The sequence below is a fragment of the Anolis carolinensis genome, unplaced genomic scaffold (assembly GCF_035594765.1).
Source record: "Anolis carolinensis isolate JA03-04 unplaced genomic scaffold, rAnoCar3.1.pri scaffold_7, whole genome shotgun sequence".
NCBI classification, from domain to species: domain Eukaryota; kingdom Metazoa; phylum Chordata; class Lepidosauria; order Squamata; family Dactyloidae; genus Anolis; species Anolis carolinensis.
In genome coordinates this window covers 15294692-15313762 of record NW_026943818.1, presented here as the reverse complement: position 1 = coordinate 15313762, position 19071 = coordinate 15294692, and the positions used below count along the sequence as shown (strand labels likewise).

The 19071-nt window shown below is 44.5% G+C and overlaps 3 protein-coding genes across 5 annotated transcripts in view; 1 reads left to right on the top strand and 2 right to left on the bottom strand.

Annotated features, from left to right (window-relative positions):
- Positions 1-1264, bottom strand: part of ddx31 (DEAD-box helicase 31) — a 57615-nt gene extending 56351 nt beyond the window's left edge. For both annotated transcript variants that reach the window (XM_062959187.1, XM_062959186.1), the window contains exon 1: positions 1069-1264. In XM_062959187.1, coding sequence (XP_062815257.1) covers positions 1069-1113 — 45 coding nt within the window. In that variant the 5' untranslated portion in view covers positions 1114-1264. The remainder of the gene's footprint in view (positions 1-1068) is intronic.
- Positions 1248-17235, top strand: gtf3c4 (general transcription factor IIIC subunit 4). 2 transcript variants are annotated; one of them, XM_062959185.1, is made up of 5 exons: positions 1248-1607; positions 2147-3907; positions 6987-7117; positions 11344-11432; positions 12071-12151. In XM_062959185.1, the coding sequence occupies exons 1-5, from the start codon at positions 1263-1265 to the stop codon at positions 12133-12135; spliced, it is 2391 nt and encodes a 796-aa protein (XP_062815255.1). In that variant the 5' UTR covers positions 1248-1262; the 3' UTR covers positions 12136-12151. The 2 variants fall into 2 exon arrangements, with proteins under 2 accessions (XP_062815255.1, XP_062815254.1); XM_062959184.1 differs by lacking the exons at positions 1248-1607; positions 12071-12151 and adding an exon at positions 15834-17235 and having other exon boundaries at positions 1746-3907.
- A 574-nt stretch (positions 17236-17809) lies between these two features.
- Positions 17810-19071, bottom strand: part of ak8 (adenylate kinase 8) — a 67147-nt gene continuing 65885 nt past the window's right edge. Inside the window, exon 13 of the mRNA XM_062959188.1 lies at positions 17810-18324. Within this exon, the coding sequence (XP_062815258.1) occupies positions 18075-18324 (250 nt within the window). The 3' untranslated portion in view covers positions 17810-18074. The remainder of the gene's footprint in view (positions 18325-19071) is intronic.

Sequence of the window (19071 nt, the reverse complement as noted above, 5' to 3'; positions counted from 1 at the left end):
GATGTTTAATAGGCTTTTCCTTAATCCCTCCTTATTATCCAAGATATTCGCTTATGCAAGCTTCTGCTGGCCCATTTAGCTTGGATAAGTGAGACTCTACTGTAATATTATTAGTAATATTGGTAGATTCTGTTAATAGGGATATATGGGGACAGAAGAATTAAGGACCAAGACCAAGAATTAATGATGGTAATGTTTAGAGCCGCACACGCAGTAATAGCGTGGGGGTGGAAGGATAAATAAATATACTGATAATAATACAATTTAATAATATTACTTATATATTATATATTAAATGTAATATTACAGTAGAGTCTCTCTTATCCAGTGTAAACGGGCCGGCAGAACGTTGGATAAGTGAATATGTTGGATAATAAGGAAAGATTAAGGAAAAGCCTATTATACATCCAATTAGGTTATGATTTTACAAATGAAGCACCAAAACATCATGTTAGACAACAAATTTGACAGAAAAAGTAGTTCATTAGACATTAATGCTATGTAGTAATTACTGAAAACATTGACTACAAAAATGCGTTGGATAATCCAGAACGTTGGATAAGTGAAACTCTACTGTAGTTCAATACGCAGTAATGCTACGTAGTAATTACTGTATTTACGAATTTAGCACCAAAATATCACAATGTATTGAAAACACTGACTACAAAAATGCGTTGGATAAGTGAGACTCTACTGTAATAACTGTAATTTACGAATTTAGCACCAAAATATCACAATGTATTGAAAATACTGACTACAAAAATATGTTGGATAATCCAGAACGTTGGATAAGCAAGTGTTGGATAAGTGAGACTTTACTGTAGTTCAATATGCAGTAATGCTATGCAGTAATTACTGTATTTACGAATTTAGAACCAAAATATCACAATGTATTGAAAACACTGACTACAAAAATGCGTTGGATAATCCAGAACGTTGGATAAGTGAGACTCGACTGTACCTCAGAGCCAAACACAAGCATGGCCCTATTCAAATAACCCGGGCATCGCCGGGTACCAGAAGCTACAACAATAATAACAACGACATGCTGATTGTTGGGGCCCTCACCTCCGGGGCCTTGCTTCGGGATCTCCTTCCCGGGCAGGCCGCCATCTGTCCCGCCGAAGCGACTAGGAAAACGCAGGCTGTCCTCGCACGGGAATCGCGTAGGCCTCGAAGAGGAAAGGGAAGGACCCCGCTTTGGGGCGCCCAGCGAGGTGCCTGAAACAAAAGCGGCTTCTTTCCTTAAAGGCCTATGGCCTATGGCAGCATGGCTAGTCAGGCAAAGCGTGAGGCGCCTCTCCGTGGGGCAGGACCCAGGGGCCAAAATGGCGTCCGCGAGGGAGCCGGGCGGCGCGTCGGCTCTTGGGTCGTGGCGGCGGAGGGAGCCTGCGGTGCGGCTGGAGGGCGGGCTGTGCGGCGGCGCGGAGCCCCTGGCCTGGTCCCAGGACCACCGCCTCGCCGTCAGCACCGCCCGCAGCGTCGCCGTCCTCGAGCAGCTCAGCCGGGAAGCGGCCTCGCCGGGAAACGCGCAGGCCCAGGCCCAGGCCGGCCTCCTCCTCCACCGCACCGCCCTCCCGGCCCCCGGCGCCGCCTGCGCGCTCACGGCAAGTCCGGGACTCGGCTCACGGGGGAGGGAGGGGAAAGGCAGGGGTTTTGCTGGACTCCAACTCCCAGGAAAGGGCCTGAGGCTGTGAGGAATTCTGGGAGTTGGAGTCCAAAACGCCTGGAGGGACGGGCCAGGTTTGCCCATGCCTGAGGCAATCCCTCTCCACAGATAGCCAGCTTTATTATTATTATTATATATATGTGTGTGTGTGTATATATATATATATATATAAAGTAAAGGTAAAGATTTCCTAATATTACTAGTATTATGCTATACTAACAATATAATATATTGTATAAGGTAAAGGTAAAGGTTTCCCCTGACTTAAGTCCAGTTGTGCTCATCTCCATTTCTAAGCCAAAGAGCCGGCGTTGTCCATAGACACCTCCAAGGTCATGTGGCCACTGGCATAACTGCACGGAGCGCCAATTTGCACATTTGCAGCATATAAATGTAGTAAATAAATAAATAAATATTATTATTATTATTATTACTGGCGCTCACATGGAATGCACTGATGACATGCATCCTTTCCAGGTGGGTTCCAAGACGGAGGTGTCGGACTGCCGGGAGAGGTTTGCGAGCTCTCCGGACCCGTGGGTGAGCCAGGCCTTCATGCTGGACCGGGCGTTCCACCCGGAGGGGAAGGGGCTTCCCCCGCTGCGGGGCTACAAGTACTGCTGCTGGTCACCCTTGGGCTGCGATGCCAACGGCCGCTGCCTCCTGGCCGCCCTGACCCTGGACAACCGCCTGACCATCCAGGCCAACCTGGACCGGCTGCACTGGGCACCGCTGGCGGACCTGACCCAGCTCTACGCGGAGCGGCTGATGGAGAGCGGCTTCCGGCCGGGTCGGGCGGAGGAGGGGCCGCCCCCCGTGGGCGACCTGGGGGACTTGGCGGAGTTCCGGCGTCGGCACAGCATGCAGGCCCCGGTGCGCATGGAGTGGTCGAGCCTGTGCACCACGCAGCAGGTGCAGCGCAACCTGGAGTGCCGCGACGAGGGCAGCGTGCTGCTGGCGGTGCTCTTTGAGAGCGGGGAGGTGGCCGTCTGGCAGTTCCGGCTGCCCTTCGCCGGGAAGGAGTCCGTCTCGTCCTGCAGCACCGTGGAGTCCGGCGTGGCCTCCCCCAGCGCCCTCTCCTGGTGGGAGTACGAGCACGGCGGGCGGCGCATGAGCGGCCTGCTCGTGGGCAGCGCCCTGGGCCCCGTCAAGCTGCTCCCGGTCAACCTGAAGGCCGTCAAGGGCTACTTCACCCTGCGGCAGCCGGTGGTGCTGTGGCCGGAGGAGGACCGCCTCCCGGTGCAGAGCCTGCGCAGCGTCCCGCTCTTCCACCCGGTCCAGAAGTGTCCCTGCAGCCTGGTGCTGGCCGCCCGGGGCTGCTACCTCTTCTGGTGCCTGCTGCTCAGCTCCAAGTCCGGCCTCAACGTCCACAACGCCCACGTCACCGGTCTCCACGCCCGGCCCATCCTCTCCGTGGCCGCCGACCGGCGCGACGGCACCGTCTACACCTGCTCCCTCGACGGGCGGGCCCGGCGCCTGGTCCCCGTCTTCACCGAGGCCGCACTGAGGTTCGAGCACCAGCCGCTCGACCTCGCGGAGGCCTTGGGGCCCGTCCGGACCCACGGCATCGCCCTCAGCCCTTGCGGGGCCTACCTGGCGGCCGTCACCAGCGAGGGCATGGCGCACGGCTTCCACCCCGTGGCCAAGAGCTTCCAGGTCCAGTTCATGGCCCTCAAGACCCCGGAGGAGGCGGCTGCGCAGCTGCTGGAGCCCCCCTCCCAGAGCCTCTTCCGGCAGGTGGACCTCCTGGACCTGGTCCGCTGGGAGGTCCTGAGGGAGAAGCGCATCCCGCCCTTCCTGCAGGAGGCCCTGGAGGCCAAGCTGGGGGGCGGCGGCTCCTCCCCGTACTTCTGGCGCTTCAAGCTCTTCCTCCTGCGAGTCCTGCACCAGGCGCTGCTGGAGGCGCCCGCCGAGGCCCCGTGGCGGCCGGGCCACGAAGACGCCAAGGCCCCCCGGGTCTCCCCCGAGGGGGAGGAGGGCCCCCCGAAGGTGGGCGAGGAGGCGGCAGCGGAGGAGGAGGAGGAGCAGGAGGGGGCGCCGGAGCCCCTGGAGCAGCGCCTGGGCGAGATCTGGGCCCAGGTGGAGGCTGCGGAGAGGCACCTGACGCGGGAGCACATGAAGCAGGTCCTGGGCGAGGTCTACCTGCACACCTGGATCACCGAGAACACCAGCGTGCCCGCCCGCGGCATCTGCGACTTCCTGGCCTCCGACGAGGGATACCAGGACCGCACCGCTCAGGTACGGACTGCTTTCGGGATACCTTCCAGTCCAGAGCAGCTAATGTCGCTTTTAAATTGGACCCAGGGCTGGTAGTCTTCCAGGTGTGAAAGGTCTGATCTAAGTGGAAGAAGAGCGGGGCACCAGGAACTCCCTCCATCTAGGCACTAGAATATCTATCTTGCTGTGTCATAATATAATAATAATAATAATAATAATAATAATAATAATAATAATATACATCACACAGTCCTAGACACTTGGGAAGTGTTTGACTTGTGATTTTGTGATATGAAATCCAGCATGTCTATCTTGTTTGCTGTGTCATAATAATAATAATAGTAATAATAATAATAATAATAATAATATCTATACATCACACAGTCCTAGACACTTGGGAAGTGTTTGACTTGTGATTTTGTGATACGAAATCCAGCATATCTATTTTGTTTGCTGTGTCATAATTAAATAATAATAATAATAATAATATCTATACATCACACAGTCCTAGACACTTGGGAAGTGTTTGACTTGTGATTTTGTGATACGAAATCCAGCATGTCTATCTTGTTTGCTGTGTCATAATAATAATAATAATAATAATAATAATAATATATACATCACACAGTCCTAGACACTTGGGAAGTGTTTGACTTGTGATTTTGTGATACGAAATCCAGCATATCTATCTTGCTTGCTGTGTCATAATAAAATAATAATAATGATAATAATAATAATAATAACTTTATTTTTATACCCCGCCTCTATCTCCCCAAAGGGGACTCAGGGCGGCTTACATGGGGCCAAGCCCAAATAAAAACAATAGCAATATAAAACGCATGCACAATTATAAAAATTTAAACATTAGCCAATAAAAACAAATGACAAGAACTAATAAAAACATGGATTAAAATGGAGAGGTTGTAAAAGTAGACTGGGTAAGGTGCACCATATAAATATTGTAAACACAAGGTGACTGATAAAGTGCTGCTAATACTAATACTAATGATTCTAATGAAATACAACGGGAAATGTGATGGAAGTTCACTGTATTATTCCTCTCCCTCTAATAAGGACTTTATTTTTCTTTTCTTTTTGTTGTATGAACGTAGAGGCATGGGTGAGGGGTTGTGCTGCCAAGTTTAGTGTTTCTGGGGTGTGCAGTTTTTTTGTTTTGTCCTAGGCCGAAATTTCATTACCCTTTTATACAGTAGAGTCTTACTTATCCAACACTCGCTTATCCAACGTTCTGGATTATCCAACGCATTTTTGTAGTCAATGTTTTCAATATGTTGTGATATTTTGGTGCGAAATTCGTAAATACAGTAATTACAACATAACCTTACTACGTATTGAACTACTTTTTCTGTCAAATGTGTTGTATAACATGATGTTTTGGTGCTTAATTTGTAAAATCATAACCTAATTTGAAGTTTAATAGGCTTTCCCTTAATCCCTCCTTATTATCCAACATATTCGCTTATCCAATGTTCTGCCGGCCCGTTTATGTTGGATAAGTGAGACTCTACTGTATATATAGGTATTGATATAGTACAATATAGTAATTTACTAGCTGTGCCCGGCCACGCGTTGCTGTGGCAAAGTGGTGGTGGTATTGGTTAAAAATTGTTGTGTAATTTTTATTTGACGTTATTTGCAATTTTTTATTAATTTTATTTTAAGTTATCTTTTTATTTATTATATTTTATTATTTTCTTGTATTCTTTTTAGTTACTTTCTGTTATTATAGTATTTTATTGTATTAATTTTTATTGTTTTTTATTATTTTTTATTGGGTTGCTAGGAGACCAAGTTGGAGGAGCTTAGCCTTGTAACTGGCAGCAATTGGATAAAAGCAATTATTCCTGTCCCTCTAATTAGGACTTTATTTTTCTTTTCTTTTTGTGGTATCAACCTAGAGGCGTGGATGATGGGTTGTGTTGTCAAATTTCGAGGTTGGGGGGCCTGTAGTTTTGTTGTTTTGTGGGTCGCCGTGATGCCATCACTCTTTTATATATATAGATTGCCAGTATTGTACTAATAATATAATATTGTATGTAAATTTAATTTGTAAGCCGCTCTGAGTCCCCTTCAAGGTGAGAAGGGCGGCCTATAAAACCTGGCTGTTTCAAAAGGCCTTCGATGTTTAGTTGTTGCTGGATTGATCTATCTGTCCATTCCATAATAGTCCCATTGTTGTTGTCTTGCCATTTTATACCGCACTTTATTGTCCAACTGTGAAATTTCCTTTTCCCATTTCGTATCACTCTGCATTTCGCCTGGGATCTACGAATTAGTCTCCTGTTTTTAACACTGTATCCTGCTTGTTGATTTTAATGATTGTTTTTATTGATGTTGATGTTTTTTACTGGGATAATTGTTTTATTGCTTTGTTACTGTTTTGTTTGTTTTATCGGGCCTGGCCCCATGTAAGCCGCCCCGAGTCCCTTCGGGGAGATGGGGCGGGGTATAAAAATAAAGTTATTATTATTATTATTATTATTATAAATGTAGCAAATAAATAAATAAATAGTAAATAAATAAATAAAGGAGAGAATGAGAGCTTTCCCTCTGGGTAACTGGCGGCGTCTTACGGCGGCCGCGATTCCTCTGCCAATATTTGTTCAATTTCCTGGGCCGGGAAGCCAGTCTCCCGTTGGAATGGGGTGCCTTTGTGTTGGCAAGGCCCCGCATCCTCCCGCCGTGCGGTTCTCTGTGTAAACAACAATTATGCCGCTCTCTCTCTCGCTCGCTCGCCTGCCTGCTCGGTGGTTGTCAAAAACCCCGAGCGTCGTTTCCTCGGGATCCTCGAGGCTTGAAAACTCGGCTTTGACAGGCGAGCACAAGTGTTCAAAAGTCTTTGCTCATGTTCTCTGAGCGGAAACATGTGCTTTGAGGCACATCCTTCCTTCCTCCCTTCCTTCCTTTGCTCAGGCATTTCCCCTTCATTAAGTTCCCGAGAAGCCATTCAGGTCCGGGTTCTGTGCCTCTTGTGTTCTTCAGAAAGCCCTGCTTGTTGTTGTTGTTGTCGTTGTCGTTGTTCCTGGGAGGGTTTCTCCCCTTTTCTCTTCTCTTCCCTGTCTGTGCCTTCCTTCCCAAGGTGCTGATTGGGCACATCCTCAAGAAGATGAACAAACAGACCTTTCCGGAGCACTGCACCCTCTGCAAAGAGACCCTGCCCTTCGCAGACCCCAAGCAGGCCGCCTGCGCCAACAGACACGTCTGGCTCCGGTAAGGACGCAACAACCGTCATCACCATCATCATCATTATTATTATTATTTATTTACAGCATTTATATTCCGCCCTTCTCACCCCATAAAGGCAAACATTCAATGCCACAACATAGAACAGAGACAGAGACAAGACGCAGGCACCGGGCTGGCCTCGAACTCATGACCTCTTGGTCAGAGTGATTTGTTGCAGCTGGCTTGCTATCCAGCCTGCGCCACAGCCCGGCCTCCATCGCCATCATCATCATTTTATTTCGTACCCACCTCTCCTTGTGGCTCGAAGAGGGTTACAACAGGCATGGAAATGTCCTGTGTGCTTTTGCAATTAATAGTAATAATAATAATAATAATAATAATAATTATTATTATTATTATTATTATTATTACAAAACCTACAAGGAAAATGCACACAGGTAAAATACAGATTAAAATAATAATTATTATTATAACTATTATTATTATTTTAATCTGTATTTTACCTGTGTACATTTTCCTTGTAGGTTTTGTAATCGTGTGTAGTTCTGTCTCACTGTTTTAACAAAGTTCTATTATTATTATTATTATTATTATTATTATTATTATTATTATTATTCAAAGCGAGACACAGTCAAAGCCGTCCTGACAGATCAACATTATTATTATTATTATTATTCTTGTAGGTTTTGTAATCGTATGTAATTGTCTCACTGTTTTAACAAAGTTCTATTATTATTATTATTATTATTATTATTAAAACGAGACACAGTCAAAGCCGTCCTGACAGATCAACCTTATTATTATTATTATTATTTATTTATTTACAGCATTTATATTCCGCCCTTCTCACCCCATAAAGGCAAACATTCAATGCCACAACATAGAACAGAGACCGAGACAAGACGCAGGCATGGGCTGGCCTCGAACTCATGACCTCTTGGTCAGAGTGATTTGTTGCAGCTGGCTTGCTATCCAGCCTGCGCCACAGCCCGGCCTCCATCGCCATCATCATCATTTTATTTCTTACCTTGTGGCTCGAGGAAGGTTACAACAGGCATGGAAATGTCCCGTGTGCTTTTGCAATTAATAGTAATAATAATAATAATAGTTATTTTAATCTGTATTTTACCTGTGTACTGTATATACTCGAGTATAAGCCTAGTTTTTCAGCCCTTTTCTTAGGACTAAAAAAGCCCCCCTCGGCTTATACTCGGGTGAGGGTCCTGGTTGGCTTATATTTGAGTCAGCTTATACTCGAGAATATATGGTACATTTATTATTTTTCTCTTATTATTATTGATATTATTACATTTATTATTTTTCTCTGTTATTTTTGCTACTATTACATTTATTTTACTCTATTTTTATTGTTATTATTATTACATTTATTATTTCACTCTGACCTGATTATTATTATTATTGCATTTATTATTTTACTCTATTTATTATTACATGTATTATTTTTCTGTATTTATTATTATTATTACATGTATTATTTTACTCTATTATTAAAAGGATACATAAGCACATTTACATTGAAGAAGATGAGAATAATGATTCGATCAGAGCTTATCCAACGTAAACGGGCCGGCAGAACGTTGGATAAGCGAATATGTTGGATAATAAGGAGGGATTAAGGAAAAGCCTATTAAACATCAAAATAGGTTATGATTTTACAAATTAAGCACCAAAACATCATGTTATACAACAAATTTGACAGAAAAAGTAGTTCAATACGCAGTAATGCTATGTAGTAATTACTGTATTTACGAATTTAGCACCAAAATATCACGATGTATTGAAAAATTGACTACAAAAATGCGTTGGATAATCCAGAACGTTGGATAAGTGAGACTCTACTGTATATCATATTATGTGTCCATGAGGTCCATGATATTTCAAACCAGGAACAAACAATTTTCACATTTTGTTACATAGTGTAATATATTATGTTGCTATTATTATATCATATTATGTGTCCATGAGGTCACGAAGAGTCGGAAACGACTATACGACTCAGAGATATTGATATTATTACTATTATCTCTCTATATAAAAATGTAACATGCATAATTAGGACTGAGTTAACAACAGAACCATTGGGCCAAATCACACCAAATTTGGCCACAATACTCATCACTTTCCAAGGAGTGATCTTGCAGCTTCAAAGCCTGACTGCTTCATACCTAGGGGACTCCATTGTTGGCCAACTTGAATACCACTGAGTAGCCTTTCAGCTTCCAAGACTGGCTGCTTCATACCTTGGAGAATCCTTTCTAGGCCACAAGAAAACTCCTCTTAGGATTACGCCACAGCAACACATGGCCGGGCACAGCTAGTTATTATTATTATTATTACTAATGGCCATTTGATTAAAAGGAGGAAAGCAGTGCCCCTGGACTGCAGCTCCCATCAGCCTTCGGACCGCTGGGTTGCAGTTCATCCTTCTACAGGAGGCTAGAGATTCCCCCGGTCAGCTTGAATTACAGCAGTTGTGCCTCGAATAATTAGAATTACACGATTCCATTGTTTTGGGCCTTGTTTGCGTGTGTTCAGTTCCTGTAAACGCCGCGTAATCCCCGCCCGAGGCTCCCTGGGAGGGAAGGCCGCGCGTAAATAAACCCAGGGCCGAAAACACAGGGACTTGCTCCGTCTGTCCGTCCATCCGGCTCACCCGCCGCTCATCATCGGCTCCTCTTCCCTGAGTAAAACTCTCCTTGGAGATTCGTTTGCCGCGGCAAAGATGCCTTTGAAGCAACCGCCGGAGGTGACAGAGCGACTTCCCTTCCGCAAAAACCTCGCGCGGCAATAAATAAGGTGCCGCAGGGACAGCCTGCCTTGACAGCCGGCATGCTTTTCCCAGAAAATTGATTTCCCGGGACTGGGAGCCCGGGCTGCCTGCCGGGTGCCGCTCCTAATTGGGATTATATGTGGTGCCGGAAGTGGAGGCGGAGGCTTCGGGGTTGCCGGCCAGGAATCTCATCGTATTCGTCTTATTATATGTTATTAGCAGCTTTGTCCTGAACGACTCAGTTAAGGACAACGGGGCTGAGACCACAGGAAGCGAGAGGGATCTCATAGTATTAGTAGAACAATAACATGCCACTCAGGTTTGCAGAACAAAAATATAAGAGATCAGAAAACAGTAGTTGGGCCGGGCTGTGGCGCAGGCTGGTTAGCAGCCAGCTGCAACAAATCACTGACCAAAAGACTATGAGGAATCTTTTAGTATTATTATATATTATTAGTAGGTTAAAGGTAAAGGTTTTCCCCTGACGTTAAGTCCAGGCTTTGGGGCTGCAAGGCTATTCACTGCTATTCCACCTGGCCAACAAAGGATTTCCATAAGCCACAGCAACGCGTGGCTAGGCACAGCTAGTGTGTGTGTGTGTGTGTGTGTGTATAGACACCTCCAGGTCATGTGGTTGGCATGACTGCATGGAGCGCCGTTACCTTCCCGCCGGAGCAGTACCTATTGATCTACTCACACTCTGGGGGTTGGTGCTCCTATCCATTTCTAAGCCGAAGAGCTGGCGTTGTCCATAGACACCTCCAGGTCATGTGGTTGGCATGACTGCATGGAACGTTGTTACCTTCCCGCCGGAGCAGTACCTATTGATCTACTCACACTCTGGGGGTTGGTGCTTATCTCCATTTCTAAACTGGAGAGCCGGCGTTGTCCGTAGACACCTCCAAAGTCATGTGGCCATTGGCATGACTGCATGGAATGCTGTTACCTTCCCGCCGGAGCAGTACCTATTGATCTACTCATACTCTGGGGGTCGGTGCTCCTCTCCATTTCTAAGCCCAAGAGCCGGCGTTGTCCGTAGACACCTCCAAGGTCATATGGCCACTGGCATAACTGCATGGAACGCCGTTACCTTCCCGCCGGAGCAGTACCTATTGATCTACTCACATTGGCATGTTTTCGAACTGCTAGGTTGGCAGGAGCTGGGGCTGACAGCGGGCGCTCATTCCGCTTCCGGGATTTGAACCTAGGACCTTTCTGTCTGCAAGTTCAGTAGCTCAGCGCTTTAACACACTGTGCCACCAGCAGGGCCCCCTATTATTACTACTATTATTAGTCGCTTTATATTATTAATTTATATATATACAGTACACACACACACACACACACTCTGATTTGCAGAGAGTGAAATGACTTCTTGTTCAGAACGAGGCTGAGACCAGACAGAATGAGAAGAATCTTATTATTTCTCTCTCTCTCTGTCTCTCTCTCTTTCCGGCAGGTGCTTCCTGACCTTCCAGGCCTGCCAGAGCCTGGACTACCGGCGGTGCCTCCTCCGAGACTGCATCGCCCGGCACCCGGCCCCGGAAGGTGAGCGGCAAAGAAGGCGGACAAAGGCTTGTCTCCGCACGGTCAGGGGACGGGTGGCCGCTTGGCCGGGGGCCGCAGGCGGGGGCCCCTCCCTTCCTTCCTCTGTGAATCCAGCCACGCTTTGGATCCGCTTTCCATCTTGCTTTCTGTGTGGCTCATTCCATGTCTCCACCCATCATCATACTTCTCTTCCTTCTTCTCTTCTCCTTTCCTTTCTCCTCCTTCGTCTCCCCTCCACTTTCTTCACCTTCTTCTTCTTTCTCCCTTCCTCCTCCTTCTCCCTCTTCTTCTTCCTCCTCCTTCCCTTTCTCCTTCTCTTCTCCCTCTTCTTCCGTCTCTTCCTTCTCCTTCTCCTTCCCTTCCTCCTCTTCCCTTCTTCTCTCTCCTCCTTCTCCTCCTTTTTCTTCTCCTTTCTTCCTTTTCTCCTTCTCCCTCTTCTTTCATCTCTTCTCCTCCTTCTCCCGCTTCTTCCGTCTCTTCCCCCTCCTCCACCTTTCTTCTTCTCTCTTCTCCTTTCTTTCTCCTCCTCCTTTCCTTCCCTCTTCTCTTCTTCTCTCCTTCTCCTTTCTTCCTTTTCTCCTTCTCCCCTTCCTCCTCCTCCTCCTCCCTCCCTGAACGGCTTCTTTTCTTCCTTCCAGATCCGGAGTGGATCAAGAGGCTCTTGCAGGGCCCTTGCACCTTCTGCGACTCCCCCGTTTTCTAGATCTCGTCTGTCTGTCTGCCTGGGCCCGACTCCCGAAACCTCCCTGTGGGGGTCCTGGTGACCCTTTGGCCAAAGGGCGGGCTGGGGTCCTTGCCAGGAAGAGGACGGTCCGAAGGCTTGAATGTCCAGGACTCTGCCTCCTCGCAAGTTAAGTTATCCCAGAGACTGGGCTCTTTGGAGCGCCTCTTCATCCTCATGTCAGTTGAGAGAGAGTCGGGAGCCTTTGGGACCCTCGAAAGGGCATTTCGGTGCCTCGGTTTCCCCTCGGGAAGAGCGCCTGCCTCCCTGGGAGCCCGGCCCGGCCTCGCTCATTCGCTCAAAGGTGTCGGAGGCTCTTTAAGGCCGATTGAGCGGCTGGGTTAATTGGATTAAAACGGTGTAAAAGACTAATTAAATATTGAACAATGCCTCCTTGCGGCAGCGGCCGTGGTGGTGTGCTGAGCGAGTTGGCGCTTGCTTGTGGGGCTGAATCCCTGTCCGTCATCACCAAAGAAGGGAGAAAGGGGTCGAGATTGCTGGCCGTGGGTCACTTGCAGGCCAAGCCTTTTGTCCGTCTGTCTGTAGCATCATCTTGTCTCCTGTGCCATAGCAACATGCTATGCTAATATTATATACATATATATATACACACACAATAATTTATACATATACAATATATTGTATGTACTTATAATATTGATAATAATATTATAATGTAATACAATATTATACTAATAATACAAGTAAAGGTAAAGTACAATATAAATATACAATATAAATATACATATTTATATATGTGTGTATATATCAGGCATGGGCAAACTTCGGCCCTCCAGGTGTTTTGGACTCCAACTCCCACAATTCCTAACAGCCGGTAGGCTGTTAGGAATTGTGGGAGTTGGAGTCCAAAACACCTGGAGGGCCGAAGTTTGCCCATGCCTGGTATATATATATATATATATATATATCATATACATAGTACATAGATATAGTACAGTATATTGTATGTACTTATAATATTGATAATATTATAATGTAATACAATATTATACTAATAATACAAGTAAAGGTAAAGTACAATATAAATATACAATATAAATATACATATTTATATATGTGTGTATATATATATATATATCATATACATAGTACATAGATATAGTACAGTATATTGTATGTACTTATAATATTGATAACATTATAATGTAATACAATATTATACTAATAATACAAGTAAAGGTAAAGTACAATATAAATATACAATATAAATATACATATTTATATATGTGTGTGTGTGTATATATATATATATCATATACATAGTACATAGATATAGTACAGTATATTGTATGTACTTATAATATTGATAATATTATAATGTAATGCAATATTATACTAATTCATAATATATAATATTAATTATATATTATATGTTAAATTTAATATTGCTAATATTACAGTATGATATAGTACAATATACAATATATTGTATGTACTTATAATTTTGGTAATAATATTATAATGTAATACAATATTATACTAATTAATAACACAATATAATATTAATTATATATTATATATTAAATGTAATATTACTAATAATATTACAGTATGATATAGTACAATATTATACTAATAACACAATATAATATTAATTATATATTATATATTAAATGTAGTATTACTAATAATACTGTATTACAGTATAATGATATAGTACAATATAAATATACAATATATTGTATGTACTTATAATATTGATAATAATATGTAATACTGTAAATAAATTAATAATACAATATTATACTAATTAATAATACAATATAATATTAATTATTATATATCAAATGTAATATTACTATAAAATTATATAGTACAATATAGTAATTTAATTGCTTATATTGTGCTATGCTAGTTTTATTGTTTGGTGATCTGTTTAATGTTTTTATTTCATTTGTGTTGTCGTACCCGGGCCCCATGTAAGCCGCCCCGAGTCCCTTTGGGGAGATGGGGTGGGATATAAGAATAAAATTATTATTATTATTATTATTATTATTATGCTAATAATATAGTGTATGTACATTTGATTTGTAAGCCGCTCTGAGTCCCCTTCGGGACTTTTAAATAATTATATGAAATAATTTAATAATTATATTAAATAATTTTAATAATTATAATTAAACTGATAAGAGCGGCATATAAATGTAGTAAATAAATAAATGAAATAAATGCGTCTCGGGGGCAGAAGCGGACGTAGTTTTCCGCTCGTGGTCTCGATCTCTCTTTCTCTCTCTTTCCCGAAGCGGTTCAGGTTTCCTCCCGTGACCTAATTGGGCTTTTTGTATCTCGTTTTGAAAAAAGAAGGGAAATGTTTTATACATGAGAAGCATTAAGTCAACTAAGCGGCATTTAAGTTACCGATCTGGCCGGACTTTGGCGGAGGCAGGCTGGCCGATGTGCATATTCATGATGTATTTATATGTATATATATGTGTGTGGATGTGTATATATGTGGTTGAGTCTGTCGTTGAACGTGGAATGTGTTTTGTACTCTGCGAAGGCGGTCCCCATTGACGTGGATCCCTTGCCCAATAAAAGGAAATGACACCAACGTTGTTTTGCGTTTGCATGATTTGTGGGTTTTAAATTGGTGATGCTTTTGTTAAGATGCTTTGAGTCGCTTTCGGGAGACAGAAAGCAGGGTATAAATAGGCATAATAGTAGTAGTAATTAAATAAATTATTGTTATTTTGTAATTAAATAAATTATTGTTATCGGCGGGGTACAAAAATAAAATTATTATTATTATATATTATTATTATTTATAATTATAATTATTAAAAATAATATACATAAATCATTTTAAAATGATGGAAAAAAAGGAAATCGCAAGCACCTAAATAGTTTTAGCCCACTTGGTCTCCAAGCAACCCACTCAGCCCAAGGGACAGGTAGAGTTAGGCCTCACTTAGGCCTCTTCCACACTGCCTATAAAATACAGATTATCCGATTTTAACTGGATTATATGGCAGTGTAGACTCAAGGCCCTTCCACACAGCTATATAACCCATTTATAATGCACTTAATGTTAGACTTAGGCCTCACTTAGGCCTCTTCCACACTGCCTATAAAATACAGATTATCCGATTTTAACTGGATTATATGGCAGTGTAGACTCAAGGCCCTTCCACACAGCTATATAACCCATTTATAATGCACTTAATGTCAGACTTAGGCCTCACTTAGGCCTCTTCCACACTGCCTATAAAATACAGATTATCTGATTTGAACTGTATTATATGGCAGTGTAGACTCAAGACCCTTCCACACAGCTATATAACACATTTGCCTTAACTACCACCAATTCCTCAATACTTTATTTCCCAGACCACCAGACTTTGCCACAGCCGGGCACAGCTAGTCTATATATACGACTGAGAGATATTAATATTATTACTATTATCTATCTATCTATATATATATATATATATATATATATATATATATATAAATGTAATGTGCATAATTTGGATTGAGTTAACAGCAAAACCACTGGGCCAAATCACACCAAATTTGGCCGCAATACTCGTCTCTTTCTAAGGAGTGACCAATTATCGGGTCCTTAATTCCTCCGGAGCAGTTAATGGGGTCTCTGAGTATGCAAAGCGGATGCAAAAGCCCGTCTCTCTCTCTCTCTCTCTCTCTCGTGTAATTAAAAGGGGATGTCGGGGGTGGTGTCGGCCCTTCTTCTTCTTGTCCGACAAGAGCATTAGCATGTTCTCCGCCGGCTCCAAAGGACCCCAAGGGATGACCGCTGGCCTGAGACTGGGAAGAAGAAGAAGAAGAAGAAGAAGAAGAGGCAAAGAAAGGAGCATCTCGTTTCTCCCTCCGCCGAAATTAATTAAGCAGATGCACCTGCCTCGTTAAAAGAGCCGCCCTCGGTTGCCTCCAAATAGTATTTAAATGCGCGGCCGTTTGTTCCGAACGCCCATCAATATTTAACAGGCGGAGGTGAGACGAGCACGATGTTCGACTCGCCATCCATTATTGATGGGAGAGCGACAAGCCCGAGACGCACGCCCGACCCCACCCGAGCCCTCCCGACAGATGGCCATCGCCGTCCCGACAGCCTTTCTTTTGTTGCCGCTCCTGTTAATCTCCCTTGGGTCCCGGCCAACAGAAGAGCGGCATCTGCCCCTCGGAGGCCCCTAATCCCCTCTCTTTTGCACCGTCAACACCACCGAGATGGAGCCGTCAAGGCTGTCAAGCGTCAATCTTTCCATCCTTCTGCCTTGTCTTTTCCTTCCTCTCTTCCTTGCCATCTTTTCCCCTCCTTCCTTCCTTCTTCCACTCTCACTTTCTCCATCTTCATTCTTGCCTTGTCCTTCCTTCTTTCCTTTGCCATTTTGTCCTTCCCTTTATTATAATAATAACAACACCAATAATAATAATAATAGAAGATCAGGGGGCAGAGGACTCTTACAAGTAAAACGAGCAGTCAAAGAAGAAGAACATGCCCTGGCAGAACATGTAAAGCAAAGTGAAGAACCTGCTTTGACTGAAGTCAAAAATCAGAAACTCCTCAAAGCACAGCAGACAAAAAAACAGTACAAGAAAGCCGCACTACAAACTAGAGCTGACAGCTGGCACAACAAAACATTGTGCAGGTTTTGCAGGTTTGTGATCCCACCAATTCTTTGCTGCTGGGAGGTGGTACTTGAGTCATAAGTTCCAATGAATCATCTGGGCCACATAGTTGTGCCTCTGTTTGTAGTCTGTCTGTGCGACAAAAAACCAGTACAAGAAAACCACACTACAAACTAGAGCTGACAGCTGGCACAACAAAACACTGCATGGAAAGTTCCTTGACAAAATTGAAGGAAAAGCTGATAAGGAGAAGACCTGGCTCTGGCTCACGAATGGGACCCTGAAGAAGGAGACAGAAGGCCTCATCCTTGCAGCCCAGGAGCAAGACATCAGGACAAAGGCCATTCAGGCCAAGATCGAAAAATCAGCTGATGACCCAAAATGCAGACTGTGCAAGGAATTTGATGAAACCATGGATCATCTCCTCAGCTGCTGTAAGAAAATCGCACAGACGGACTACAAACAGAGGCACAACCATGTGGCCCAAATGATTCATTGGAACTTATGCCTCAAGTCCCACCTCCCAGCACCAAAGAACTGGTGGGATCACAAACCTGCAAAAGTCTTGGAAAATGAGCACGCAAAGATACTGTGGGACTTCCGAATCCAGGCTGACAAAGTTCTGGAACACAACACACCAGACATCACAGTTGTGGAAAAGAAAAAGGTTTGGATCATGGTTTGGATCTGTCGCCATCCCAGGTGACAGTCGCATTGACGAAAAACAACAGGAAAAACTCAGCCGCTCTCAGGACCTCAAGATTGAACTTCAAAGACTCTGGCAGAAACCAGTGCAGGTGGTCCCGGTGGTGGTGGGCACATTAGGTGCCGTGCCAAAAGATCTCGGCCGGCATTTGGAAACAACAGACATTGACAAAATTACGATCTGCCAACTGCCAAAGGCCACCCGACTGGGATCTGGCCGCATCATCCGAAAATACATCACACAGTCCTAGACACTTGGGGAGAGTTCGACTTGTGGTTTTGTGACACGAAATCCAGCATGTCTGTTTTGTTTGCTGTGTCATAATAATAATAATAATAATAATAATAATAATGACAACAATACTTTATTTCTATTCCACCTTCTCTCCCCGAGGGGACTCAGGACGGATTCCAGCATGCCCTTCCTTCCTTCCTTCCTTCCTTCCTTCCTTCCTTCCTTCCTTCCTTCCTTCCTTCTTCCCTTTTCCTTCCCCAACCTTGTCGCGTCTTTTCCCGTATGGATTCGAGAGGCAGAAAAGGGCCCGAGGCCTCTGATCTGAGACGCAATTGCCTTTAACCCGACCAACCGGGGTCCCCGCAGGGTGGGTTCAGGGCCCGGCCGAGATGGTGGGGGGCTGCACCAGGTAGCTCTCGATGTACTCGAAGACGGTCTGGGGGTCCTGGTCGGCGTTGAGGAGGGCGGTGGGGGCGACGCCCTGGAAGAAGGCCTCCAGGCCCCCCGAGAGGCGCTGGTGCCGCTCCACGCGCAGCCGCACTGCCTCCTCCGTGTCCCTCGGGTGCTGGCGCAGCCGCTCGTGCACCTCCCTCTGCGAAGCCGGGCGGAGCAGCAAGTGGAACCTGCAGAGGGATCAGAGTTGTTGTCGTCGTCGTCATCATCATCATAGTATCGAGGGGCCCACCCTTCACTGGTGATCAAGTCCGCCCTGCGGTGGTGGTGATAGTGGTTGTAATAATAATAATAATAATAATAATAATAATAATAATAATAATGAGGATCCCATCTTTCACTGGTGATCAGGTCCACTCTGCGGTAATAATAATAATAATAGAATCTGCTTTGATTGAAATCAAAAATCAGAAAATCCTCAAAGCACAGCAGACAAAAAAACAGTACAAGAAAACTGCACTACAAACTAGAGCAGAACCAGTACAAGAAAACCGCACTACAAACTAGAGCTGACAGCTGGCACAACAAAACACTGCATGGAAAGTTCCTTGACAAAACTGAAGGAAAAGCTGATAAAGAGAAGACCTGGCTGTGGCTCAGGAATGGGTCACTGAAGAAGGAGACAGAAGGCCTGATCCTTGCAGCCCAGGAGCAAGACATCAGGACAAAGGCAATTAATAATAATAATAATAATAATAATAATAATAATAGAAGACCTGGCTCTGGCTCACGAATGGGACCCTGAAGAAGGAGACAGAAGGCCTGATCCTTGCAGCCCAGGAGCAATAATAATAATAATAATAATAATAATAATAATAATAATAATAATAATAGAAGACCTGGCTCTGGCTCACGAATGGGACCCTGAAGAAGAAGACCGAAGGCCTGATCCTTGCAGCCCAGGAGCAAGACATCAG